At 34.6% G+C, this 26,703-nt stretch overlaps 2 protein-coding genes across 4 annotated transcripts; both read right to left on the bottom strand.

Moving 5' to 3' along the window:
• Nucleotides 1-681: 681 nt before the first annotated feature.
• Nucleotides 682-4,797, bottom strand: LOC130984997 (guanosine deaminase). The gene is made up of 7 exons (XM_057907718.1): nt 4,596-4,797; nt 3,434-3,484; nt 3,008-3,067; nt 2,178-2,237; nt 1,807-1,997; nt 1,196-1,300; nt 682-1,116 (listed from the first exon to the last, which is right to left on the bottom strand). Exons 1-7 carry the CDS (start codon nt 4,609-4,611, stop codon nt 928-930), a joined length of 672 nt encoding a protein of 223 aa, XP_057763701.1. The 5' UTR covers nt 4,612-4,797; the 3' UTR covers nt 682-927.
• Nucleotides 4,798-13,463: 8,666 nt separating this feature from the next.
• Nucleotides 13,464-24,344, bottom strand: LOC130984996 (protein HASTY 1). 3 transcript variants are annotated; one of them, XM_057907716.1, is made up of 23 exons: nt 24,043-24,344; nt 22,990-23,091; nt 22,031-22,174; nt 21,860-21,940; nt 20,697-20,766; nt 20,345-20,415; nt 20,106-20,269; nt 19,955-20,026; nt 19,638-19,866; nt 19,118-19,180; nt 18,774-19,040; nt 18,419-18,532; nt 18,182-18,308; nt 17,931-18,100; nt 17,744-17,845; nt 17,510-17,613; nt 17,123-17,414; nt 16,762-17,006; nt 15,597-16,100; nt 15,200-15,494; nt 14,910-15,093; nt 14,141-14,247; nt 13,464-13,482 (listed from the first exon to the last, which is right to left on the bottom strand). In XM_057907716.1, the coding sequence occupies exons 1-22, from the start codon at nt 24,148-24,150 to the stop codon at nt 14,168-14,170; spliced, it is 3,588 nt and encodes a 1,195-aa protein (XP_057763699.1). In that variant the 5' UTR covers nt 24,151-24,344; the 3' UTR covers nt 13,464-13,482; nt 14,141-14,167. The 3 variants fall into 3 exon arrangements, with proteins under 3 accessions (XP_057763699.1, XP_057763698.1, XP_057763700.1); XM_057907715.1 differs by lacking the exon at nt 13,464-13,482 and having other exon boundaries at nt 13,906-14,247; XM_057907717.1 differs by lacking the exons at nt 13,464-13,482; nt 22,990-23,091; nt 24,043-24,344 and having other exon boundaries at nt 13,906-14,247; nt 21,860-21,936; nt 22,031-22,172.
• Nucleotides 24,345-26,703: the final 2,359 nt, after the last annotated feature.

The raw sequence follows: 26,703 nt of genomic DNA, 5'->3' as shown, positions 1-26,703 counted from the left end.
TAGAAGAAAATAACAAATTATGAGTTCTTCTATTAATAATTTTTTAAATAAATTAACAATTAAAAAAAATTAAAGATTGCGTCACTGATTCTAGAGAGAAAATATGATTATTAGTCAAGAACATAATAAAAAAATAAATAAGGTTTATGTTTTTTTTTTGGGTTTCTTCATCTTTCATATTGCAAACAATAAAATTCAGAGAACATGATCTTAGAGTAAGAAAATGACATCGTTTTTATATTACTAATGTAACACAAGTTTCAATTATCGACTCAAATGTCATGTAAGAAAATTTTCAGTATCTAGAATTAATTTGCCGAAATTTTAATCCAAGGTAAATTCAAAAATGTTAAGAGTTCATATATTAATTGACAAAAAAATAATACTTCTTCGTCTACGATTAACAATTTCATGTATTAGAAGAAAAATTATTAAGTGAAACTCTTACTCCATTAACAATTTCACTCTCAATTTATTAAAACCCGTGTCGTTCACAATATAACAATTTTTTTTGTAGACAGAGAGAATATTAATTAAAAACTAAAATGACAATTTATTTTTGAACGAAGGAAATATTAATTACAAATTAGAAAATGAGTATAGTTCGTGTATTTACGTACATGTAATTAACCCAAAAATAATAGCAAGAGATGCAAAAATGAGTTGGTAGAAGGGGTACAGTTGTGCCAAGGACTATTCATTCCATAATAATATATGCATTTACAATTCTATTCAGCCTGTGATATGAAGGTCAAGTCATCAATGGCTGCAATTTCTTTAAATTTCATCAAGAGAGAGAATATGAGAAATCCCATTATCTCAAAAGCTAAATGCATCAACAAATATAGCAAGATTAAAAACAGAGCAATAGTTGAGTTAATGGATTGAGAGAGTGTTAGGAAACAATTACAAGTGAAGAAATATTCTTCAGTAGAGTTGAAATTTCTCCTTTGTTTTCTCGAAAACCTGCTCTGCAATCATGGCCCCATTCCCATCAGCTCTTTTGATTTCAAGATGAGCCTTCTGGTAGAACCCAGTTCCTCTCAATGCATCTGCTATGAAGTCATCGAACCCGATGGCAATAGCAGCTTCGGCTTTGGCTCCGTACACCAATCTCTGCAATACAGGAATGAGATCGTGGGGTTTTAGGCGGGCGAAACATTCAAAAGAAAAGAGCGAAAGTTTAACGCGGAACCTTGATTCTAGAGAGATGGATTGCGCCGAAACACATAGGACATGGCTCACACGAAGCGTATATCTCACAGTCTGAGAGCTCAATCCTGTTGAGCTTCTTGCAAGCCTGAAATACACATATTGTAATAAACAAAATAAAGACTGTTTTTGAGGTAAATGTATTGTTCAAAACAGATTGAGTTTAAGATATGTAGTATCATACAAAATTAAAAAATTCAAATCATATTATCTAAGTATATGATGCTATAAAGTATAAACATATCTAATCCTACAACTATTGAACTAAGGACATTTTCAATTAGCAAGAAACGGCAGCATTATGCTAACATGAAATCTCTCTCTCTCTTCTATTAAAGGCAATTATCAACACAAAGACCAAATAATCGGGATATGTTTGATCGCCACACAGCTAGGTAAGTTGCAAGCAAATTGAATAAAAGGACTTCTCTTTGATTTATATACTAGTACAGTAGTTCAGGAACTTTTATTTCCAAATTTCCCCTCCTGCAGTAATTTCAAGATTACTAAAACAATGTCTTTACGTTAAATAGCAAGCATTCTCAGAGAAAACATCTCAAATATTTTAACTTCCAGTACGTGTACAATTCTAACCTCTCTTATCGCTGTAACCTCTGCATGAGCAGTGGGGTCTGTGTGCTTGAGGACCAGATTATGACAGCTTACGACCACTTCATCATTTTGTACTACAACAGCACCAAAAGGACCTCCATCCCCACTATCTACACCTTTGTACGCCTCTTCAACTGCTTTTGTCAAGAATTTGTGATCTCTATCCTGAACCGCTGCAGTCATTATAAAAATAATAGTGTTACTATCTATGCTATTATTTGTGGCAATTTCTCTTATTACCTATTGCAAGAACTCCACCTTATTTGAATCAAATATGCTAAAAGTTGGTTTCAATCATTTCGTACAGCAGAGAGGAACAATCACCAAAAAAGAAATTGAGGATTTGAGATTACCTTCTTGATGACCAGGAAATGCAGAAGCCACTGAGATAGTTCCATCTTTGGCGTCAACAACTAATAGAAGAGGAAGACAATCAGCAAAATGCAGGGAAGTGAAATGCAAAATCTTGTAACAGGTACACCTAATAGAGAACTAGTTTGCTAATTGGTTTTGTGAATTCACTGAATTGTATTCTACATATATAAGGGTCGTAGTTATAACATTAGGTTGGCCATCAAGCCATGGGCTAAAGAGGATACTGTAGAATGCAAACGTAAATCATATCTTTATTCAGTTCAGAGGCAGTATTGTCAGGAATCAAGGTGATATTTTAGTATATAAGTGTTTTTGAAGTGTCTTTTAGCAGACACTGGTAATGATACTGAATTAATAGTGTAGGATAAAGTGTTCCAATTAAAAAAGAAAAACATTAATTATCCATTTAACTCTAGAAATATGACATGACATGATTATAGCTAAGCAAATAAACCATCTTGTTAAATCTTTTTTCGTGATTAGTTTTGAAAGGTGCATCCACCTATTTATTCCATGTACCATCAGCTTTCCTAGTCAGCATGTGTTGCTAAGACTTCTTCAATTATTTAATCAGACTTTCGTTTCTTCGCGATTGCAACATGTTATTTCTGGTTTTGGGTACATTCTTAGGTTAAGCCTCTTCTCCAATATATTCTACTCCTAGGTTATCTGGCATGTCAGAGACCAGATGCAAATAAGTTGTAAAATATATCACTTGATAATCAAAGAACCATTAAAAACTTCAAATTTCAGCCAAAAAAAAATTAAAATCAAATATCAAGTAATAAAAATGCAGAATCAATCTTACCTTCTTGATGACCAGAAAATGCAGTAGGAACAGAGATATCTCCATCTTTAGCTTCAATAACTAATAAAACAGAAGGGTCAGCCATTGAAGAATACAGGTGAACAAGTGTATAGTTTATTGTCCCACTTTAAGTTGTAGCTGAATTTTAATCATCCCATCACAGCTAGAACAGGAAGCCAAAATAAACCACCAATGCAAATCATACCTTCAAATTGATCAAGAAACTATAACAAGATGCTTTTTAATGCATGTATGTTCTGCAGTTAAGACAATGATGGGACGGAATCCATATGATACGCTTTGTGTAGCATGAATTTTCAGTAGAGTCAACTTGAATTGAAGAGATTTGTCAAACTTCATCTCAGGTGAGAAAAACAAAAGGCACAAGGCGATAGTAAGGCACAAAAATAAAAAATATTGAAATACCTTCTTGATGAGGAGTGAATGCAGCCGTAGTTCCGTCTTTAACCTCAACAACTAATAAACGGAGGGAATATAGTCAAAAAAATGACACATGAGTATGGAGTAATAAATTACATTCACCCTCTAGTGTGCTTGAAAAAAGTAAATAATACATAATTCAGCCGCTAACATGTATGTTTTGTTTACTTCAAGGATTTCTAATTTAATGGATAGATAGTTTATTAAATACTAGGATGTTATGATAAAATTTATGGTTAATTGCAGCAAATAACAAAACTTTTACCCAATTTTGCAATTCTCACACGACTTTTAAAACATTGCAGTTGCTACATCACCTTTACCCTTTTGCAATTATAACATCTCCAATTCTTTCAGCATACTTTCACCAGTAAAATGACGACATTTTAGTATTACACGTCCGAAAACTTCACTAAAAAGAATAAGGGACATCGTAATTGCAAAGTTTTAAAAGTCGTGCGAAAATTGCTAACTCGATTAAATGCTGTATTCAAAAATTAACATTAACACTAAAATTAAGAAGAAAGAGATGAAAAAATCATATCTTATCTCTTTAGATGGGATACATATCATCCATCTAGTCACTTTTTTTTGAGGTAACATCCATCTAGTCACTTAAAACCAAAACAAACATTGGTGAGGATATTTTAGTAATCCACTCTTATCCATCTTTATCCACCAAAGTGAACATAGCTTCAGGATATAGGACATTGGCAATTGTGAAAGATAGTATAGCTAGTTATGCAGTTAGGAAGATGTACATTTTGCAATTGCTTATGGTATAATCACAATCCCGAAGTTTTTTAAGTCTTTCAAGTCACGCCCAAAGATAGCTAGATTCTCCCTCCCTATCGACTCATCGTCGTCCCCAAACCAAAAACTCACACACGCACCACTCAATTTCACGAAAACTCAACCATTTCTGAACAAAGTGACCACCTAGATTCAGCAGAACCTTGCAGATTCAGCAACAATTCAGATTATGCTTTACTATTACAACGCGATTGGTGATTTTAATCATTGCTAACACGCATACCCCCAACCAAGCCAGAAAAATAGGGCCAAAAACAGAATTACACTAACAATTATTAGCAATTGATCGAAGTCAAAATTTGCATTAAAAACACAGTTAACGTAAGCTGCTAACCTTTAGCTTCTTCCATCGGCGATGTGAATTGGATTTCCTGGTAAAATGATGGATTAGTGAAACAATTGATCTAGTGAGAGAGAGAGAGAGATCTGAAGGATGTTTGTAATGGTGGCAACGCCAAAAGAATCGGAAAGTGTGATTTTTCACGTTATAGTTTGGTTGGCATTTGGCAGCGCCGTGCAGTTATATAAAGCTACGGTAATTATTCGATTTTGTATATTTTATTACTTATCATATAAAAATGATATAATATAAAACAAGCAAACGCTTTAGTATTTTGATTTGATATCAACTTACTTATCATATAGGGCTCAAAAAAAAAAAAAAAACTTACTTATCATATAAAAAATGATATAATATAAAAAAAATATAATATTAACCAAATGTATTTGAGCTGAATATGAAAATTATAAGAAGAATATACAATAAATATCATGAAAAGGAAAAGAAAAAAAATTGAGAAATATATTTATTTAAAAAAAAATGAGAGAGAATTTTCTTAAATTTTAATTTTAAAATGAATATATTTTTTATAATTTAAATTTAATTTTTTTAATCAAATTAATAGTCCTATTGTGATCTTTAATTTGATACTAGTATGCCCGCTCGTGCGATGCACGACCAATGTTGAAATTGAACGATATTTTAAATAAATAAATACATATATTAAATATAAATAAATGCAAACATAAATCTCAAAAAAAAATCGAAGTTATGAACAACATAATCTCAATAAACACATGAATCTGAAAACATTTGAATTTTTAATTTTTGAACTACCAATTAATTATTTATAATTGATAAAAAATGAACAAATATAAGTTTAATCTTTTTGGTTGCCTTAAATTTTTATAATAGAAAAAAAATATAAATAAAAAATATTAAAAATAATTTCTAACAAAAAATAAATAAAAATAGAAAAAGGAATGAAATAGAAAAAAAAATGAAAAACCGTAGCATTTAGAGCACCTCCAAAGCTCGACACGAGCGCTGGATCGACCCGCGTCGAGGAGGGGAGCGGCGCACTGGAGACCCAGCCAGATGCGAAGCCGTGGCGAGGCAGAGATCCAGGGCGAAGGCGAGAGCTGTCTGGCGCGTCCGGCGGATATATATATATTTTAAATGACCGTTGGGGCCAACGGCTGAATTCAACATTTTTTTTCCCTTTATCTATATATATCATAACTTAATTCCATTAATTTCATTATCTAAAAATCATCTCCATATCAAAAAATTCTCTACAAAAAATGTCTTCCTCCTCATCAAGCCACGAGGACGAGCGACGTGCTGAAGAATATTCCAATCTTGTGCAAGAATTTAACCAAATTGTTCAAGATATTGGTGATCCAGATGAGCAATCTCATCGTCGGCGACGAAGCGTAGCAAAGAAGGCCTACATTCGTCGGGACCGTGAAGCAGCGCTCTACGTTTGCACGCGGATTACTTTGATGTCTTTAAATTATTGTAATGTAGAATTTTAATTTTAATAAAATATGAATTTTAAAAATAAAAGTGTAGAAATGTAAATTTTGTGGAAATGAGGATCTAAGCACCCACCTAAGACACAATGCATTGGAGAGGGGTGTGTCTTAGGTGGGGACCACTTCTAAGACACCCCTCTAAGACACTTGCATTGGAGGTGCTCTTAAAGAAAGAAGATAGGAGAGAGAGGAGGATGGATGAGAGAGAAGAGAGAAAAAAATAATTTTGTGACTTTAAATGATACTAATAACTTATTTATTTTAAATTTATTTTATATAATTTTTACATCAAATTAAAGATTTTGTCATCATCTTTAATTTAACATCCATATTGAATATTTTTTTATGAATCATAGTTTATGATTTTTAAAAGAGAACCAAAATAAAAAAAGAAAAGTGAGGAGAGAGAAATTTTGGTGAAAAAAGTAGCCGTTATACTGCTCTTTTATATATTATATAGATGCATGTCAAAATTTTTATAATAAAGCTCAATTTCACAATTTTAGAAAAGAAATAAAATAAAAAGGTAAAGAAAAAGAATATATAATTAACAAATACTCCTCTTTAAATATATTATAATCACAATATTATCACTTAATTTTAAAATTGATTTCAAATTAAAAGGTGTTTCTTTAAATATATTATAGATTATAAATGTCTCACTTGTTAAAAGTGCAAAAAAAAAAGTAAAACTATATAAAAAATTAGATTATTTATAGGGCAAATGGTTTTTAATACCCACTTTTATAATACATCTATCAAATCTACCCACCTATATAAAACATCTATGAAAAATACCCACTTCATAGTGAAATACCATTTCTACCCTTATACTTAATTTCTCTTTATCTCCCATCTTTTGCCTAATTAAGCTTGACTAGTATATCGGCTGGAAACTTTCCTCGTGCCCGATAGGTTACTTTGTAATCTGGGTCTGGACTGTGAGACAACGCCACGTACTGTTAAGCAAAAAATGATTAAATTGGTTATTGTTCAAATTGATCCCGCGCTTCTCAAAATGGTATCAGAGCGGGTTTTTATAGAGGAATTATATTATTTTTAATTTATTTTATGATTAACCCATGTGGGAGGAGACTCCACTGAAAATTATGGATCCGGACGAGTGTCCGAGATGTGTACACTACAGGAACTCTCTCCAAAATTTGGAGATAGAAACCAGTCGCCTAATAGGCGATCTCAACTGGAATAATCGAGCCCTCGTAACCAACCTACGACGAGGAGGAGATATCGAGCTTATTCGCGATATTATCGCGAGTATCCAATTCTATCATGAGAATGGCCGCAGCCAGAACGGCCATTGAACGAAACAGAGATGAGGCCCATTGGTCACACGACTGATGGAACCAAAAAACAAGGCGGGAGTAGCTTATCCAAGCTATCACAAGATCGAGCCAGACTCTTCCGTTCTCAACTCCACAAGGACATTACGTCTGGAATGTCATGCCAATGGGGTTAGCCAACGCGCCTCAGATATTCCAAAGGAAGATGGATAATCTCTTCAAGGATTATTCTTCGTTTATGTTTGTTTATATTGATGACATTCTCATTGCATCAAAAAACATTCATGAACATGTCAGGCATCTGGAGATATTTGCGGATGTTTGTCAACAAGAAGGACTAGTACTGTCTGAAAAGAAGGCAGTCATTGCTACCCAGAAGATGGAGTTTCTGGGGATCGAGATCGATGAATCCGGGATTATTCTACAAGATCATATTGTGGAAAAAGTCCAGGGATTTCAGGAGGATCTCAAGGAGAAGAAGCAGCTCCAAAGTTTTCTCGGGGTTGTCAATTTTGCAGGGATGTTTATCAAAAACCTTGCAGAACACAGAAAGGTCTTCAGTCCACTACTGAAGAAAGATGTTCCATTCATTTGGAAGGAGGAACATCGAGAGGGTATGAAGAAGTTGAAAGAGATTTGCAAAAATCTCCCGAAACTTTCAATACCACAAGACGAGGATGACTTGGTCCTCTACACCGACGCGAGTGATTCATGGTGGGCAGCAGTGCTCACAAAGATCACCCCTTATGGAGAAGAACCTTGCAGATACTGTAGCGGTCTTTTCTCCAACGACGAGGCTGTGCGATGGCACATAAACGAGAAAGAGTTTTTTGCAGTCAGGAAGGCGTTCAAAAAATGGCCGCTATTCTTACTTGCTAAAAAAATTGTTTTGAAAGTAGATAACACCAACGTTAAAGCTTTCTTAACTAAAAAGATTGAATCTAAACCTGAAAAGGCTAGATTGATTAGATGGCAAGCAGAATGCCAATATTATGATTATGATATTGTCGTTTTGAAATCTGATCAGAATGTTCTTGCAGATTTCCTTACAAGGGATGGAGCTCCCTGAAGTGGAGGCCATCGAGGCAATACAGGGGCAGCTCTTTGAAAGTCTAGAGCTGCTACAACAAGAGTGGCACAAGTGTGTGCTACATACCAAACAAGCAGGAAAGATACAAGCGGCTGATGAAGCTCAAGTATCTAACCAAATCGATGTATGTTTCATGAAGATGTTTAATCTTCAGGAAGCAATCAACAAGCCGCTCTTGCGCGTTATCCGAGATAATCGGATTAAAGCAATGCTTTCCATACAGGGCGGATTACCTGTAGCAGGGGATTCAAGTACCCCTAGCACAAGTCCTGAGACAATGGTTTCACAGCCAGACTCTCGAGGAAAAGATGTTGTTAAGGGGTCACACCCTGAATCAACATGTCAACCCTCCACCTCTGGGGTAAAAGAGGGAGAGATCAATCTTAGGCCCATGACAGGCCAAGTTAAGGTTGATACCGACTTTATTGAAATTTCTCCTTCTTGGCAGATGTACCAGGACATGTGGGAGAAACTTCTCACAAGGAAGGGCATTAATCCGGGAAATTGCCGGGTTGATGTTGCCGGAAAATATCCAAGGGTTTGGACGACTCTAGGAGCCAATCCAAACGATGTCAAGGAATGGTATGAGTTTGGGGCTTTGGCCTCAGTTTATACCACCGCCCCAGCCTTCACCGAAATCAAGGGTCTACCAAAATGGATCCAGAAAACGGTGTTCGACACATGGGAGAACAACGAGTCCCTCAAAAGGGGAGATGTTCTGGAATTGTACTGTTTCAGTGCAGCGCCAGAGCCAGTCGGAAAAGGAATCCGTGAAGCTTTCCACTTCATTAAGCTACGGAGACCTGATACGGGAGCCCTTAACAGGATTAAAGTTCCCGACTTCCAGGCCGCAATCGTCTCAACATTCACGGATGAACAAATCTCCACTAGACGAGCATGGGGTCTATGGGTCTGTCTCACAGAGATGGACAAAATGAAGTCCAGATTCAAGTTCTATCAAAGCTCGGATCTGGGAACGTTCCTAGTTAATACCATGACAGGAACAACAACTCCTTTTGCCGAAGAATCCTTCGAGAAGAAACGGCAAATGATTTGGAAGAACAAGATTGCGGGGAGCCAGGAGACTCGTCGCAAGTTTTGCAATATGGCTCATCTAGGCCATTGGATCGAGAAAGTTTGCGATCAATGCTCATCGCAGAAGGAGCCAGAATTCGGCAAAGGATTCTTTCCAAAGCCGGATAAAAGGAGGTTCCGGTCTGATGAACATGATAAGCATCAGACTCCAAAGGGAAGGACACCTCGGGCACCAAAAAAGGAAGGTGGCCGACAAAGCTAAGTGAATCATGTGATTCACAGCAAGGATCGCACCCACAAAAGAAACGACAAAAGTGGGTGGAAAAACAGGAGGACCACTCACCAAACGCTCCAGGACAAAAGTGAGTGGAAAGAAAAGCAGCCGGCCCCTACCAGCATTATCACAAGGCGATAAAGCAAGGGTCCAGCACCATATGATGCCACTAACAAGTGTCGGCAATCAAGGCCGACAAAAGAAGGTGGATGTCATATTCAAGCAAGCTGGCCACAAGGATGGAATCCGAGGCCAACAACCAAGCAATTATAGAGGGGATCAAACCTCTATATAAACCGAAGTGCTGGAGAGAAGAAGGACATCAGAAAATCAGAACACATTTTCACACACCACTTCCTCTCTCTAGAAAAATTATCTTTGTAATTTTAATTTTGTTTTTCAAAGTTTTTTCGTTTTAGTTTTTGTTCCTTTTTATTTTTATGTACACAAGTATTGGCTACTATGAGTAGCTAAAACAAGTTAGTCTCCTCCCTTGGGGAGTATTTTATGAAATAAATTAAATTTTATATAATTCCTCTATAAACACTTTGTTTTTGTCCAACTATTCCGGGTTGAGTAAAAATATTTTCTTTATTTTTCCAACATATTATTTAGTCGGCACTTAGTGAAGGAGAAGGGTTGCAACCATCTCTTGCGAGAGTGTGGTTGGTGCGTGCCGGGTGGGCAGACGAGCCGTAAAACGCAACAAGACCGACTCCTGAAGAAGACCAGTCGACGAAGGTATAATGTTGGTTAAATTTTAGAATTATTTTGAAGTGTTACGGAAGCATGTTGGGCCTGATTATGTATTAATTGAATTTTGATAATTTGAACATGAAATGGTTTAATGATGGATTTGTTGAGAATTTGTTGAGGGGTAGTTTTGGCATTAATAATGAGTTGGATATGGTTGATATGTGTTTTGTGAAAGTGGGTATTTTTGATAGATAAGTTATGAAGGTGGGTATTTTAAATTTTGACCCTAATTTATATCCCATAACAAATTTTCAATGCCTAAATTTATCCTTATAGACTTTTATAGTCATATCAGTGTGAACTCGTGGTTGAACAATACAACGCAGACTTTATGGGTTATTAAATTGGATTAAAATATTTCAACATGGGCTTCCAATTTTGAATGAATAAAAAATATTTGAAGATAGGCATCCAATTTTGCATGAATCATTACTCCAATCTCAATTTTAGTATAATGTGACCTGATACAGAGTATATAATTGGGTATATCTATATTTTATTTATTTTTCACGTGCATTTACATAATAGAGAGCATAAAATTGTTTGAATATTTATATTTTGTCAAAAAGTGGTGTGGATATTGATAGATAGTGTTTATCAAGCATAATGTTATTACATAATAGAGAGCATCAAATTATTTGAATATTATATTTTGTCAAAAGTGGTGTGGATATTGATAGATAGTGTTTATCAAGCATAATGTTATTACATAATAGAGAGCATCAAATTATTTGAATATTATATTTTTGTCAAAAAGTGGTGTGGATATTGATATGTAGTGTTTATCAAGCATAATGTTATTACATAATAGAGAGCATCAAATTATTTGAATATTATATTTTGTCAAAAAAGTGGTGTGGATATTATTAGATAGTGTTTATCAAGCATAATGTTAATCCAATCCAGTCACCGTCGTGTGTGTAGGGGAATGGGATAAGGTGTTTTTACTTTAAAATTTGGAATTTGAGAGACCAATGTTATAAAAATAGGAAACCATTTAATTATAAAATAAGGATAATAGTGTCTTAATACACAAACTTTACACATTTCTAATTTTATGTAAGAACCATAAATCTTGATTTCAAATACATATATTTTTTATTTTGTTTTGTGTTACACAGGAAGAACATTTCAATCGCAAATCCACAACTCGAAGGTCTATCGTACAAAATTAAATCTCGAACCCCTATATCAATATGAATGACGAACCCGCATTCCTAAATCGCGAACTACGGTCTTGAATCGTGAACTCACATCTCTCTAATTCCTAAATTATGAAGAAAAAAAATTGTCTTAAATAATAGTCTAAAATTTTTAAAATTTATAATTTTATGATGAAAACAACAATGTTTCATTATTAGTTCAATTACGTTGTTTAGAACTTCCACCTTAATATTCATTAGCCGAATTTATAATCAGAAGAAAAGAAATAAAATTTTATATACTTTCTTCGTCCCACGAATCTCGACACGTACTTCTCTTTGAGCTGTCCCACGAATCTTGACACATTTCCAAATAAATTAATAATTAGTCCAAAAATAAGGGGTCTTAATTATCTTTTATACTTTATCACTTTATTACCTTCTATCTCTTACTTATCACTTTTATATTTTATTACCTACACACTTAAAATATTAATTTACAATTTCTTAATTTTTGTGCTGAATCCAAATGTGTCGAATTTCGTGTGACGGATAGATAGACTATCTAGATGCATAATTTATAATTCACGTGGAAAAGGAAACTTCATTATCATACTTTCATCTAAAATTTCAAAAGATTCTCATACAAAAACGTGAGATTTGGTGTTGAAATGTTAAATATGAAATAAATGTGCGAGAAACAAAATATGATCAGTCACATCAACTCACACCTCAGTTCGTGGTCTCGTCTGATTCTTCTCAGTATTTTCCAAATTCCAATTTGTTCAGAATCTTCATTTTTTTTCAAATTATAAATTTAATCTCATTTGATACTGTATTAACTCATCTAATAATATGAGTAATTCTTTTTCTTGGTGATGTTGTATTCTATCACATTTTTGAATTTTTTTGTTAAAAGTAATTCGACTTTTACTCCCTCCGTCCCATAATAAGTGGCCACATTCTTTTCGGCATGGAGATTAAGAAATTGAGTGTTATATGTTTTAATAGAGTGTGGCCTACAATTGTTGACCAAATTAGTGAGTAATTGTTGACTTAATTAAAGTAATTTTGGCATTTGTAGAAAGTGGCCTACAATTGTTGACCAAATTAGTGAGTAATTGTTGACTTAATTAAAGTAAACTTTTGCCATTTTTAGAAAGTAGCCACTTATAGTGGGACAGACGAAAAAGGAAATGTGCCCACTTATTATGGGACGGAGGGAGTAATTGTTAGTGACTCGAGTGATGCGACTGTGGCTGTTTTGGCTCGACATATGGAGAGTGTGTCTCTAATTAAATTATTCACAAAAACTCCTATACATCTGGGTGTGTACCGTACACTCGGATTGATCCGTATTCAAATCCTGACTCGCATGCTAATACAAACTCGCATTCGAATTCAAATCATGTAAATGACACTATTCGGATATACAAATGACATTGCTTATAATTGACACTGTAATATTTTAAAATGTTATAATATCATTTTTAATTTTATAGTGTTATTTAAAATATTATAGTGTCATTTACAATCATATAATGCTAATTACAGGAAGTGTCATTTATATTTATGAATAATGTCAATTATACACAGTGTCATTTACAATGTTATAGTATCATTTGTATAACCGAATAGTATCATTTACACAATTTGAGTCAGGATGCGGTCAAAGGTCAATTCGAGTGTACCCAAGACCAGCTCATTTTTTTTTATGACCGAAGAGAGTATTTGCGTATTCAATTAGAAGTTGAAAGAAGGTGATAAGGCAAAGGGTGTGGCTTGCAAAATATGAACGGCAACCACTAGAAAGATGAAAAAAAAAAAAAAACTATCATAATACACAGATTCTAGCATCTCAACCACATATTTTGCATAAAAAGGGAAAAAATAGACATCATTTGCAATTGGAATCCATATCAGGGTTATTTAGCACATAAACATTCAACTTTTTGGTCAATTTATGAATATATGAATTTTAATTTTAATATGATAATACATAATTTTTTTATTTGTATGATTTTAATTCTACCACAAAATTAGAATTTTTCAAATTTTCATAAAATTTCAAAGAGAATGGTGCATAATTTTTTATTTTCTTTGCATTATTTTAACTCAATTTGTGCAATATTTTTATTTGTTTCTTTAAAAAATTTCAAAACCAAGGATTTTTAGTTTGATTAACTTTGAAATGGATTTAAATTGAAAATTTTAGTGTCAATTAAATCATAATAAATTAAAAGTTTATGTGCAATTCATATATTGAATATCAAAAACTCAACACGGTTACAATTCATAAAGCAAGGTAGACACATTTAAAGGCTATGGATTTTCTTCCATCAGCAGTGTGACAGATGAAAGCAATTAAAGAAGATTTGCAGTTATGTGAGATGAAGCATAAAAGATATGGTGTGAGATCTCACTAACTAGTATGTACCAAATTTACAAGAGTAGATAACTTACGACAAAATATGCAGCAAAGATATTCGTTTATGTGATCGAAGCCAGCCCGATGCTATCTTCTTCGTTGTGGTTTGGTGGTTGAGCTGTATCCGAATTGCGAAACCTCGCTGAAAGGTAAAGGGTTAGTTATTTCTAACAGGCACACATAAACAATCTTGAATGAAGGTATAATAAATATAGAATGTGGCCCGTTTCTATTTCCAGACGAAGGTAGTATGGAACAATGAGATTATATCGAATATGGAAGCTTGAGTTTCAACTAAGGGGGCGTTTACTTTTGAATGTAGCATGATAATTACCGAACTATCGATTTAATTTGATTTTGGTACCAATTGAGATTTTGGCCGACTTTTAATACTGACATGGCTAGCTGAATAATTGAAGTGGTATAATCGACAAGGGAATAAAACGACGTATGTGAGGGCAAACCGCAACTACTATTCAAAATTGTGCAAAATCAGATTATTCAACTAGCCATGTCAATAGTAAATTTGGTTGGAATCTCAATTGCTAGCAAAATCAGATTAAATCAACAGTTTTCAAATTTGTATGCAAAATCAAAATTTGATGAAAGTTAAGAAATTACCATGCTACCTTTTAAAAAATTTATGCTACTTTTTAAATTTTGTATGCAAAACCAGAATTTGATCACTAGTTCAGTAACTACCACACTACTTTTTAGTTTATATGCAAAATCAGTCAATTAACCAAAAACTAAATTAAATAACATCATAAACTAATTAAATCGGGTTCAAATTTAGATACTTACTTGTGACATTTGTGATGACATTTACACCTTTTTGAGCAGCAAGAGCCTTCAACTTATTTCCTGTGGCCATTATCAAAAGACTTTTCATGTGTTGTTTTTGCTCCTTGGGGCTACCTGTCTTTGACAAAGCTTCTTCAAAAGCAAATAAATCTTGTTCGGTAATACAAGGGAGAGAAAGCAGAATCTGCAACAGACGGAGAGGCATCTTATCAGCCGCAAAGATGTTATAGCAGCAACTATTTGCTTCACATGTAAAGGTACACGACAGCAATAGAATATATTTTACCAACCTGCCTGGGAGATGGATCTCTATTGGACAGGTATACGAAGATTTCACGACAGAGACCAACTAAGTCAGCACTTGCAAAAGCACTTGACTCGAGGGTTAGACCTTGGATTATAGCAGAAAACAAATCTTTACATACGAATTCTCTGAGCTCCACGTTAGTTGTTGAAACTGCAAGGAGAACTACTAGCCCACAAAACGTAGAAACTTTAGACATAGATTCACTATCAGTCCAACCAAATGCTTCAATGCATATTTTTAAGACTGGAACTGCAAGACTTTTGTTATGCAATACAAATCTGCAAAAAAGAAGTACCAATAATATGAAGGGCATGAACAACTATAAACAATAAGTAACAACATTGTTATCTATGGAATAAACCAAGTGTCAATGAACATACCCAACCATAGAACTGCAAGCAAATGAATTTAGGTCTCTCTTAGAAGAATCGTCCGTATGGCTCACTTGACCAACCTGCTCTAATGATGGAACTGCAGCGTTGAGTGCAGGAGAAGCAAGAATGGAGAGAAGAGAACATATCTCACGTGTTAGATCCCTAAGAAGCTTTTCCTCCATCACTTCCACTTTTAAGTCTGACCCCACAAGCATGCCGCTTAAGTCAGGAACCTTTGCCTTCCCCTCTCGTAATAAACTAGACCATGAACTACTAAGAGCCTGCCAGACATGGAGAAGTAAAGGATGCAAGAGCTTTTCCAACCAAACTTCCCACAGATCTGAGGGACAGCATTTAACCAATGGAATTACAGCCGAGTGTACAAGTTGCTTTATATGCCTGAACTCCATGTACTGTATATTTTCCGTCAATGCTACAATAACAGAATGAGAGTCTATGCATCTGAAAAAGGAATCTCCAAGTGTTGCAGATAAACCTAATATGTTGTACCTGGAGCAAGAGAAATTTACTTACAGAATATTCTCAACATTCACATGCCAACTTGGGAAAGGCAGTCTCCACATTGTGGGGCCAATTCCAGTTGCAAGTGCTAGAAAAAAAATTTGGGCAAGAACACCTTACCACCTATCAGTTCATGAGTCATATTTCAGAGAACTGTTTCCACAAATTTGGTTCATTTGTTTCCATCTTCGAATCCTTACTTGCTAAAACTAGGTCACCCATTTGAGTTTTTCTTACATGTATGCAACAAAATTAAAATTCTATGAAACATTAATTTATAAAAGTCTTTAATTACCATACAGTGCCACCATTTTCAAAAAAATCGGTTCCAAAAAAATGATGTTTCGTTGAATATAATTAGTTTGAAGTTAAGGACTTGTCTGTGGTATATTTTAAGTAGGATTTTATTATGTTATAGAGGAGATTAAGATTGTTTTTCTCCTTACTTATTTCCTGATTTCTAGGTGTTATTTTGGCTGGATTCTGTTTCTATTCCCTGATGTAGCAGTATGTTTGAGGATTTCTTCCTCCATTCAATGTATATAACATATGAAAAGAAAGATTATCTATTCTTTCAAGTTTAAACATTAAATAAGTCACCTTGCAACTCATGCACTATTTATAAAAAACTGTTGTGAGATTCACATACCCGCTGTCTCGTATTCCCTTTAACCAATTTCGTATGTCATTTCCACTAGCCTCTGAATAAGCTTCTTTGCTGATGTCAAGAGGATATCCATCATTAAATGTTAACGAACCCTTGGCCAACTTATGCTTCCCTTCTCCAAGAAGACTGATTTTTTCAGCATCACTCATAACTAATGCCGCCCTCATTTCTCCAGGAAGCGCTTGAGTAACAGATGGAGACCAAAGAGAATGTATTGAACGAAGCAGCTGGGCATAAAAAATAAATTCATCATCACCATTTCCAGAAAAATAATGTATAATCAAATCCAAAACCCTGGTCTACAATAAATTATTGGATGTAGCAACAAGCATAGGTTCCTTACTTTAAGCAGAGGTGGCATCATCCATAAGAGATGGGAAGCCATCGGATGTGCATCAGGAGTTGTTTTTGAACTGTTTTCTAAACTCAAACTACCTTTTCTGTAACCACTCCGCTTAAGTGCCTTTTCAAAGAATGTCACTATGTGAAATATGGACCACATAAACCGTGTATCAGCACAAAGGTGAACTAAATTGGTTGGATTAGTCAAATACGCCTCTTGCCACTCAGGCTGAGTCCATTGTTTGCTCAAAGGCTCAAGCAACCAGAGCAAAACTTCCTGTTGTTGCTGAATCCTACTCAAAGTAATGTTTTACAAAACGAGTTTAATACAAAATTTAAAAAAGAACCATTGAGTGCAGAAAAAGTTCTCTTTGGATCAAGAAATTACCCAGCAGAAGAAGCCATAATAAGAAATGCTTCGCCTAGAATATTTTGCTCTGCACGCAATAGAACACCTTCCGTTTGCAAATACATCATAGTGTCAGCAATTCCCTGCAAACAATTCTAATATGAATGAATAGGTTGCCTTATGATCAATTTAACCAATTAATCCTAACTACATTGGCTAGCAAGCCTAGCATTCATCAATCTCATTTTCTAAATAATTAAAAGTGGATGTTACCTTCATGTGAGGTAAGAGGCTTTCATTAGCAGCCTTAGCAATTCGAATGAAGGATGTACATATCTGCAATCTTGCACGGCGGGCAGTGCTTGTCGAAGGATCCTACAAGAATTGGAATAGCCTTTTAAGCAAGTAAAGGATAAAATTGCAAATAGTATTTGAGACTCATAGAAGACGAAAGCACAACCTTGACCATGACAGGTAGGGATGTTAATAGTTCGAATAGTTTATTGATTACACTGCCAACAGCATCGGGATAGTACCTCAGGAAAGGACCCAATGCATCTAAATAGTGACCCAGAACTTCCACCATTGTTGGTTCAGTCCATTTTAGGGAGATAAGTTGTTGAAGCAGACCTTCAGGAAACAGTAACCATGTCAGCAGAAGGTAGACCCAAAAAAGAAGCTTCAAATATATGGATGTGGCAGTTATCAAACCTTCCAATGTTTGACGTAATGAATGCTGAAGGTCAGGACCGATCTTGCCATATTCATTAGATCCATCAAAAATAGTTATGACAACATTTTCTAAAGCCAAATGCATGCTCTCCATTATGGCCAAGTCCTGGATTTCAAAGCCAAGATGCATCAAAAATTCAAAATAAACATAACAGAAAAATCATAGAAGGTGAGCAAACGAAGAAAATCTCTGTCAATATATCACCCAGCGCTTACTATAGTAGATGAGGAAGCAACCATCAGGTTCTTTATAGCTCCAGTAGTTCTCTCAGAAACTTTAGCAGCCGCTAAAAGTGGCTTGGCAGATGTGAAAAAACGGATCAATTCCAACTGCATGGTGAAATAGAGCCCTTCAATATTGTTTTGCTAAGACTCGTTGCATCTGTTATAATTTTCCATTACAAATTTCAGTTTACAATCACATTCCTTACTATGCTTAAGAGATCCATCACCAATTTGTCAGTACTTGTTATCCGAAATAGTTGTTTGAAAATTAAAAGTGCACTTATAACAGATTGACAATAAACTAAAAACAGGATTGACAAAATAAAGCCATTGATTCCGGACATACCAGCCGTGAACGGTAGTTACTAAAATCTATTTTGCTGTCAAAATCATTACTCCAGAGCTCCAATGTTCCAACAGTCGGTGTCATCTCAGCATGTACCTTTTCTTTCCTCAGCATGCGTACGAAAGATGTCTCTAAAATAGCACTGCAGATATCATCAGTTACTAAAGCTAGTAACCTTGTCTTTTCATTTTCAGTTCGTCCAGTACCATTGTTCGGGTCATCAACCAAACCAGTCTTAGATTTCGACAATATGTCACGCATAAATGACTGCCAAAAAAGAAAGTAATTAGCATTGACTGCGAGGATAAGAAGTTCCCTATCCATCACCAAAGAGTTAACCATACCAGCCAAAAGAGTAGAGAATGGTAGTGAAGTGCCAATTTAGAGTGTTGGAAAAACCCCAGCATCTGCAGATTTGAGAAACAAACTAAAACAATGAAACCAAAAACATTCACATGTTCCCTATCTGTTGCTCATCGCACATAGACAACTTCCTTTACATAAGAACCATGCAAAGAACTGAACCTTCATCGTACCACGACTTTTCAAATCATTGTCATAAAAGAAAATTCATCATTGTGAAGCAAAAGAAATTATCTATGAAATTATTTTTGCAACAAGACTCTAGACTCAAGAACAGAACATCTATCCTCTCCCAGTCCTTCCAACTATACCCCCTCTAACCTATCAAGACAGAACATAATCTCACCCAATCCACTGAATTTGAGATTGCAGTTAAAATGAAAACTCCAAGGTACAGGACATGTAAGATCTACACAAGAAATTATAGATTCATGACGAAGAGATGAGAGATCATATAAAGAAGGAAAAGATCCATCCAATTAGGTAAGGCAAAAACATGACCTGTTGAAGATAAAATGAGAGAGATGTGCTATCAGCAGTAAGACATTGCAAGTTTGTGGAACCCAATGAAACCAAGCTTTCGCATATATATTCTGCAAACTCGAATTCACTCTCGTTGCTGACAACACTACTTGATTTGTTAAGAATGTCTTTGCTGACATTCATCAAGGTCTCAGAAACAACTTTCATAGCAGTATCAAAGTCAGAAGCATCATCAACAGGCCTTTTCCTGCATAAAAGAGCGCACAACAATAACCACCAGAAATGTCTTCATGCGTAACACAGAAGGAAGCTAATTAAAGATGCGTACTACTTACCTTGCTGCAACAAGTTTGAAAAACTCGCACGCATGAAGGCGGAAATCCGGAGAAGAAAGTAAGAACCCACAACTGTTTGTAGGGGGGAGGGGGAGTTAATACGTTCCATGATGTAAAAAAGAAAAAAGATTGTGGAATATGAAGAATATACCCATATATAATTCCATATTTTGCAAGATCAGACAAAGGAGCCCACTCAGCATATGCATTAACAGCATTAATAGCAGCTATTACCGCTGCTGCATGCTGCTTTGCAACATCCATTTGCTGCCTACCAGCTTCCATCAACGCAGCTCCATAGTGCCTCTCTAGCAACTAAACAACAAAATTACATCGAAACATAATGCTAGCACAGATATACAGCCAAAAAGTATAGCAGCCAAAACTTACAGTGAACAATAGAGGAAATATTTCTGGCAAAGACTGACTTAGCCCTCGTAATAACATCCTACGCCTATCCCCTAGTCACATAAACGTAAGAAAGGTTAACAAGGAAATCAGAACTTCAAATTAAAGGAAGGTTTAATATCATTTAAACCCATTACTGGTGAACAAAGATGATGGTGCAGAATACATTTTTTAGCATTAGCATAATATATTTGCACTTCCAACTCATATAATGGAATAGAATCTAAGAGCTAAAGGCAAAACTTTGAGGAAAGGGTTAAAAAAAAAAAAAAAAACTTTCAGAATCTAGATATGGTGACAAGGATAAAAGCCTTTAATCATGCTGATGACCGACCTTCTAAATCCTCATTGTGTACAGTTATATCTTCTGGAAGCCACCTTAGCATCATTAATACCAGCTCAGCCTGACAGCAAAAATTTGGGTATAGGTCAAATAAGAATCTAGCTCATGTTCAGAAATTGATGCCGCAAATATTGAGTAGGTACTGATGATACCACTGTATGTACAAATGCCTGTGCTCGTGTGTGTTTCTCTTATTAATAAGAAACAAATCTAACTATGGAATTATTAATTAAAAGATTCAATCAGTGGTAACATATCCACTAAAGAACATAGCAAAGGGCTTGAGGGGGAGTGTTGAAGAGTTTATTTGTATTTATGTTTCCTTGCATATATTTCTACTTATTTAGATAGATTTTGCATGTTACGTGGACCCTTTTATTTTTGTTGAGATTTGTAACCTAGGCACTACTACACTGTATACACGGGAGTAGTCTACTACTACACGGGAGATTTGTAATCCTCTATTTTTGTTGAAGAGTCTTTGTGCTTGTATAATATCTTTTCTCCAGTGTCTTTGATTCATTCACTTTTACAGAGCTCATTACAAAACATACAAACCAACCACTTTTCTTTTTTGGAATAACTAATGAGGAACACAGAACAAGTTCTGTTCATAAAAAAGAAAACTAAGTTCAAAGAGATCAGGGATCCAGAACAATTATTATGAGCTAAAGAACACTACCCCCCGAGTCATATCACACAAAGATATCCTTGAAGTTTCTATGTTTTGAAACCCACCATCCAACCATAAATTTTACCTGTCCCATATTACTGCTATACCCTATTCAGAATTCTCCAATCCTGTTCTAGCCAAACACATTATCACAAAGTTAAGTCAACCCCATAAAACTGTGATTTGGTAAAACAATTAAACAAAGCATGAGTAGAATGTGGAATAAACCACCCACATAAGAACCAACTCCTTAGAACTATGTACCGCATTTTAAAGAACAATGGTCAGTACACAAATACACAAGTCCTCAAAGTCACTCATATTGAGTCATATATGGAATGCACCAATCCATCATATAAAGGGACTAGGAAAACATCTTTGTAGGACATCGCATTTAGTGAGTTTGCCCGACGCATGCAGAGAAGGCTCGCACAGTTTTCAAGTAACTCTAACCAATGAAACAATAGAAGCTGTGGAGCACCTGTATAGGACCCATGTTGGAGAGTGTAATTATAGATGGCCAAAGCTCCTGCCATAGACTCAGGCCTTCTCTCCTAACTATCTGCAATAAAATATAAAAAATTATACAGACCACTCGAAAAAGGGTATCCCACCCCGACCTAAAAAAGTTGGGATTTAAAATATGAATAACCTCAGCAACAAGAGCAGCTGTCTGGCTTTTCAAAGCCCATTCTTCACAAGGGTTTGAAATTTCTGACATCAAATCAACAGCTACATTTGCAAAGTGCCTTCTTTCCTCAGGGCTTAGTTCATCCCATCGTAATCGCACCAGATGCTGAACATTAGAAACTCATTGTTGAATAACAAGGAAATGCCACTATCTCTACAAGCTATTCAAACAAGGCCATATCTGCTGCATACATCTTAACTTACAAACATGACACAGGTTTTAACTAGAACAGGGAACTAAAAACTAACATATGAATAGGATAAGAATATAATCATTATAGCTCCAGAGTTAATTTCACTTGCCAAGGATTTTTGTAGGTGAAAAAGTAAGCTACAGAGCAATATGATGGAGGTCCCATACAAGTAGATGTTCAAACAGACAGTCAACTGGTTAACTATTTCAAATAGAAAATTGATAGGTTATGCATAGAAGTACATAAGAGTTAAACCTCCCCAAGTCCAATGACTGGAGTTACCGCGTTTCCCAATAATTAGTCGTCACCAATGTGTAAAGAATTTTGGATGACAAATTTCGGAAACTGCATCTTTTTTATGTGCAAATGATGACATTATAGATATACAAAAATGTAAAGTAGCATTTCCAGCACTATGACTGGCATAGAAACAAACTGATATATATCTGCAAGGCTTTAAGTTTTGTATAAACAGGCATGTCTAGAGCTGACAATCTTGACCCATCCTTAGCACTTCCAAGATTCTGATTGCTTAGATTTTAAAAGCAAGCATTCAGTTTCCCATTATTTGATCGATTATAAACTCTGAATAGGATATCTGCCAAGTACCAAGTAAGCTCCCATGAAGAAATTTTTGGTATAGCCTTAGCCCATTTTGAAAAGGTTCAGGAATCACCAAGATCAACAAATTTTGGGAAGCAAATAAAAAGTAAATGACCATTAATACCTGGAGCATTTTAAAAGCATGAAGCCGGATTTCGGGAGACCAATCTCGCTTAACCAAAACAAACGAGGTACTTGCCAAAACACGTGTGTCTCCAGCTTTTATCTGAAAAAAGTAGTATTAGGAAAGGATGTTCCAGAAAAAAATATTATTAATAATTATTACATAGAATATTTTGATCATAATCCAGATATTATATCTTTCTATATCATTCAAGTCTTAGTGGCTTTGAAGTTTGTGCATCGGTATATAGACGACAACATCTTTATTTTTACACTTCAGTGGCATGAGAGTGTAGATGAATACACAAGATGCAGGGGACAACACAAATTATTCGCCGTTTATCTAAAATGCCCCATACTATTACAAATGTCTCATCAATATTACAATATCTGAACAAACAATTTTTAAGTTAAATCTGAGATTTGTAGTTTTTTCGTTATTAATAGTTGACGAGGATGAAAGAATCATGGATAAGCCTCTTTATACAACTCGGTCCAAAATAACAATGTTCTTTCTCAAATTAACTTATTCACGAAGCTGAAATTTGAATATTTGAGATTGGGAGAAAAGAAACGTCATAACACATGTATGTTTACATTGACGTATGGTCCTATAACCAGGTCTTGCTATCCCTAGCAACTATCCTCTTCAACATCTAATCGTCAAAACTATTTGGACTTTTTTAGACCCACAGAGATCACACAAAAACCAGCTCAACTCGACTGAAGAGTCCAAAAGCCATCTTAAAATGGACACCGCATAGTCATTTAATCCAAACAAGTTGGCTGCATTCACTATGTTTTCAAAAACCATCACTGTAAAATAGATGAACCCGGAGATACAATCCCTAAACAATAAGAAAAAAAGGTCGAGAAAAATCTGCCCCAAATGATGAGATTCTCTTACTTCAGTTCACAGTATAATCCAATAAAAAACTGCAAAAAAAATACTAAAATAAAAAAAACATAATGCTAATAAGCTAATGAGCCTCGTGATGATGCTTATTATCAGCAGAAAATGAACGGATAGTTTCCAAATAAGATAAAAACGTACAGTTTCCAAGTATGAGTGAGCGGCGGCGCGAGCATCGGGAGAGGAGGTCCAGTCGAGTGCGGTGGCTATGGCTCGCGCCACATTGTTTGAGATTCCGCTCTCCTCCATTCCTCCCCGTCTCCTACTTCGAGCTTCGACGGCGGCGGCGGCAACTGAGATGAGATAAGCGGCGAGAATTTATCCAACTCTCTCAGTTTAATTTAGCTTAGCAAGGAAGAAGGGGTTTTGAAATTGAAAGACTCGTGTAATACTTCCGCAGGGGTTTAGGGATCATTTCTCTATTGAGAATATTTGCTTCCTCCGCAATTTGGGGTTTTGTCGATATTTAAAAACCATATTCCTTTTCTTTTTTACTTTTCGTTTTTCTATTACTTTTTTTTTTCTTTTTCTTTTTTTTTTGTCCAATCATGTTATTCTTTTTTTTTTCTTTTTTTCCAAACGTGTTATTCTTATTCTTTGACGATGTATTTACTTTGATGGATAAATTTATCCATAGAAAAAGGACACTAACTATTAGCTACGGCCGGCCGCATAGCATGTGGCCGGATTGCCCGCGCTCCAAACCTGCACTCCTGACCCGTGCCCCAAATTATCACATTTGTTTATAATAATTGTCTTTTAATAAGCATAAAATATACATTTGTTCACACAAATATATACTTATGTTAATATAAGTAGTTACAGAAATGATCACTTACCCACCGTGGGCATATGCATAACGTGCCCACAATGATGCGGTTATTGCAATTATAGTAAGATAATTTTAATTAGAGTAAAATTTATTAATTATCTTTCCTAATTAAAATTACCACATCAATGATGGACACGTTATACTTGCCCACGGTGGGTAGGTGATTGGTTCTGTAAGTAGTTAACATCAATATTGTGAAGAAATGTAATGTTTCAAAAACAAGACCTTTCTTTATAATAAGCATAATTATAATAAATATAATATTTTTGAAACAATACATTTATCCATATCAATAATTACATTTGTTTATAATAATTATTTCATTTAATTAGCATAAGATATACATTTGTTCGCACAAACTTATACTTTTATGCGGCCGGCCGCACCCAATACCAACCCGAAAAAATGATGAATAATAAAAATTTATGTATTTAAATATCTTCTTTTTTCCAACATTTGACACAAAACCATTTTTTTCTTTCTTATTTTCACTTCAATGATAGATAATATTATCCTTCCATTTGACACACAAATATTAATTGTTATGAATTACTAGACATATATTATAACAATTAAAATTGTAATTATTATTAATTAAGTTGTTAGAGTATTGTTCGCTGGAGAGTTGATCATAGGTGACGATTGATAAAGCTCTTTCAAGCTTTAGAGAAGATGATGCTTATAACTCAATTTTTATTTTTAGAATTTCGGATGAATGCTCATAGGTAACAGACTAGTAGGTGTAAGCTTCGGGTGAGATGGCTATACCTCAAATATGGTATTCCAAATTCTAGATATATATATATATATATATATATAGGGTTGCGCTAAAATAAAGCCTATAAAATAAGACTAAATATAGACCATTAGATTTTCTTAATTCAATGGTCTGATCTTGATCATAAAAGTAACGCTAGATTTTGTATTAGGATATAAAAGTAATTTCAATATTTTAATAACTAATCTTTCCTTAATCAATGAATTAAATTTCTACTTTATCTCACATTCCATAATTCATACAAAATAATTCATACATTAATCAAAAATAATTCATGCAATCAGATTATGGAAGTTCACATAAAAATCCATACATAAATAAAAAATAATTCATGCAATCGGATTGTTCCAAAAAGTAAAAATTCATACATAAACCAAAAATAATTCATGCAATCAGATTATCCCAAAAACGTAAAAAATTCATACACAAATAAAAAATAATTCATGCAACAGATTAAAATTCATACATAAACTAAAAATAATTCATGCAACAAATATAGATTCATGCGTATTTTGGTTTCAGAAGGTTTGATGTATTTTTAATAAAAACATTAAATCGTAATCGTAATCCCCTCTATATCTTCAAATTGATTCCATTCAATTTTTGTTTCAATTCATTTAATAGGCGTGAAAATAGGTGTAAATAATTTCAAATCTTAAATTCCATAATTATTTTGTTTTAGCATTCCAAACAATTGCGTAGAGAATCCCACTGTGAATCATATATCTAATATCTTTATTTCTCTAATTAAGATGCGTGAGAATCGGAAGGTCAATCGACATTCCCAGTTTTACCCTTTGGCTGAATATGTCACCGAATTTTACTAGTTTTTTTCATGAACAACAGATTACATTAAAAATTTAATTTCAGCCGTGAATTAACTCGTGATCTACGATCATCAAATGGTCTTATTTTATAGACTAATGACAGTTCATTGAATAGCGGCCCTATATATATATATATATATATATATATATATATATATGTGTGTGTGTGTGTGTGAGAGAGAGAGAGTAAGAATATGAGAATAAAAGCACGGGATTCCACACCACTGTCCGATAAAGTCTGAAGTTACAAGTGCAAAAAAGTGGAAAGTTAAAATATATATCATGGGAATTGGGCTAGAAGTGAAACAATCCTCTGACTAGCAGCAACAATAGCATACTACGAACTAGGATCAATAGATTATCTA

This window comes from Salvia miltiorrhiza, chromosome 5 (genome assembly GCF_028751815.1).
Source record: "Salvia miltiorrhiza cultivar Shanhuang (shh) chromosome 5, IMPLAD_Smil_shh, whole genome shotgun sequence".
Taxonomy (NCBI): Eukaryota; Viridiplantae; Streptophyta; class Magnoliopsida; order Lamiales; family Lamiaceae; genus Salvia; species Salvia miltiorrhiza.
This window is presented reverse-complemented; position numbering and strand designations above follow the sequence as displayed.

Bases quoted from the DNA above. Each gene is read 5' to 3' on its own strand.
- LOC130984996 (XM_057907716.1), bottom strand. From the start codon at position 24,150: ATGGAGGAGAGCGGAATCTCAAACAATGTGGCGCGAGCCATAGCCACC. The intron at 19,867-19,954 runs GTAAGTAGTACG...TCTTTTATGCAG, and splicing joins TTCAAACTTGTTGCAGCAAG to GAAAAGGCCTGTTGATGATG. The intron at 17,614-17,743 runs GTAACATCCACT...AATTGTTTGCAG, and splicing joins GCCTCTTACCTCACATGAAG to GGAATTGCTGACACTATGAT.
- LOC130984997 (XM_057907718.1), bottom strand. The intron at 3,068-3,433 runs GTATTTCAATAT...CTGTTTTATTAG, and splicing joins ATTCACTCCTCATCAAGAAG to TTATTGAAGCTAAAGATGGA. The intron at 1,117-1,195 runs GTTCCGCGTTAA...CCTGTATTGCAG, and splicing joins TCCATCTCTCTAGAATCAAG to AGATTGGTGTACGGAGCCAA.